Source organism: Corvus brachyrhynchos, unplaced genomic scaffold, assembly GCF_000691975.1.
Source record: "Corvus brachyrhynchos isolate BGI_N302 unplaced genomic scaffold, ASM69197v1 scaffold2682, whole genome shotgun sequence".
NCBI lineage: Eukaryota > Metazoa > Chordata > Aves > Passeriformes > Corvidae > Corvus > Corvus brachyrhynchos.
Window position 1 is genome coordinate 55 of NW_008236687.1, and position 1,506 is coordinate 1,560.

The 1,506-nt window shown below is 42.6% G+C and overlaps 1 protein-coding gene across 1 annotated transcript in view; it reads right to left on the reverse strand.

The window, feature by feature from the left end:
• Window positions 1-716: 716 nt before the first annotated feature.
• CENPO (centromere protein O) overlaps window positions 717-1,506 on the reverse strand; it is a 6,920-nt gene continuing 6,130 nt past the window's right edge. The window contains exon 5 of the mRNA XM_017726829.1: window positions 717-1,042. Within this exon, the coding sequence (XP_017582318.1) occupies window positions 717-1,042 (326 nt within the window). The remainder of the gene's footprint in view (window positions 1,043-1,506) is intronic.

A 1,506-nucleotide genomic window follows, 5' to 3' on the forward strand; every position in this document is an offset into this window, starting at 1 on the left:
CGTTTCCCAATGGGATTTTCCGATGGAATTTTCCGATGGAAAGAGTTTTCCATCGGAATTTTCCATCGGAATTCTCCAACGGGACTTTCCCATGGAATTTTCCAAAGGAATTCCCTCACGGGAAGCATTTTCCGATGGAATTTTCCAATGGGATTTCCGCATGGAATAGGATTTTCCAAAGGAATTTTCCTCACTGAAAGGGAATTCCAACAGAATTTTCCAATGGAATTTCCAAAGGAATTCCCTCATGGAATAGGAATCCCCAAAGGAATTTTCCGATTGAAGGAATTTCCCAATGGAATTTCCTGCTGGAATTCCCACATGGAAAAGGAATTTTCCAAGGGAATTTCCCAATGGAAAGAGTTTTCCAATTCCAAATTGGAATTGCCGGAATTCCAGTTTCCAAATTCCAAATGCGGGAATTCCAGCAGGGAAATTCCATTGGAGAACTCCTTCCTTGAGGAAAATTCCATCGGGAAACTCTTTCCATTGGGAAATTCCATTGGAAAATTCCATTGGGAAATTCCTTCCGTGAGGGAATCCCGTGGGGAAAATTCCACTGGAAAATTCCGTTGGGATTCCCTTTCTGGGAAATTCCATCGGAAAAGGCTTCCCATGAGGGAATTCCTTTGGAAAATTCCACTGGAAATTCCTTTTCCGTGTGGGAATTCCAGCAGGAAATTCCATGGGAATACGCTTCCTGTGAAGGAATTCCATCAGAAAATTCCATTGGAAAATTCCATTGGAAAATCCTTTCCATGAGGGAATTCCGTCGGAAAATTCCATTGGAAAATTCCTTTGGAAAATTCCTTCAGTGAGGGAATTCCATTGGAAAATTCCTTCGGAAAATTCCATCGGAAAATTCCATTGGAAAATTCCCTTCCCATGAGGGAATTCCATTGGGAAACTCCTTCGTGAGGGAATCCCGTCGGAAAATTCTTAAGGAAAACTCCTTCCTTGAGGAAAATTCCAGCAGAGAATTCCATTGGAAAATCCTTTTCTGTGAGGGAACTCCTTTGGAAAATTCCATCGGAAAACTCCTTCCTTGAGGAAAATTCTGTAGGAAAATTCCATCGGAGAATTCCGTCGGAAAATTCCATTGGAAAATTCCTTCTGTGAGGGGATTCCTTTGGAAAATTCCGTTGGAAAATTCCATTGGAAAAGTCCTTCCTTGAGGAAAATTCCATCAGAAAATTGGAAACTTCCGTCGGAAAATTCCATTGGAAAATTCCTTCTGTGAGGGGATTCCTTTGGAAAATTCCGTTGGAAAATTCCATTGGAAAAGTCCTTCCTTGAGGAAAATTCCATCAGAAAATTGGAAACTTCCGTCGGAAAATTCCATTGGAAAATTCCTTCAGTGAGGGAATTCCGTTGGAAAATTCCTTTGGAAAATTCCCTTGGACAATTCCCTTGGACAATTCCCTTCCCCCTGAGCCAATCCCATCGGAAAATCCCCCGGAATTCCCATTCCGTGCGGGAATCCCCCCCCCGGGACCCTCCAGAGCC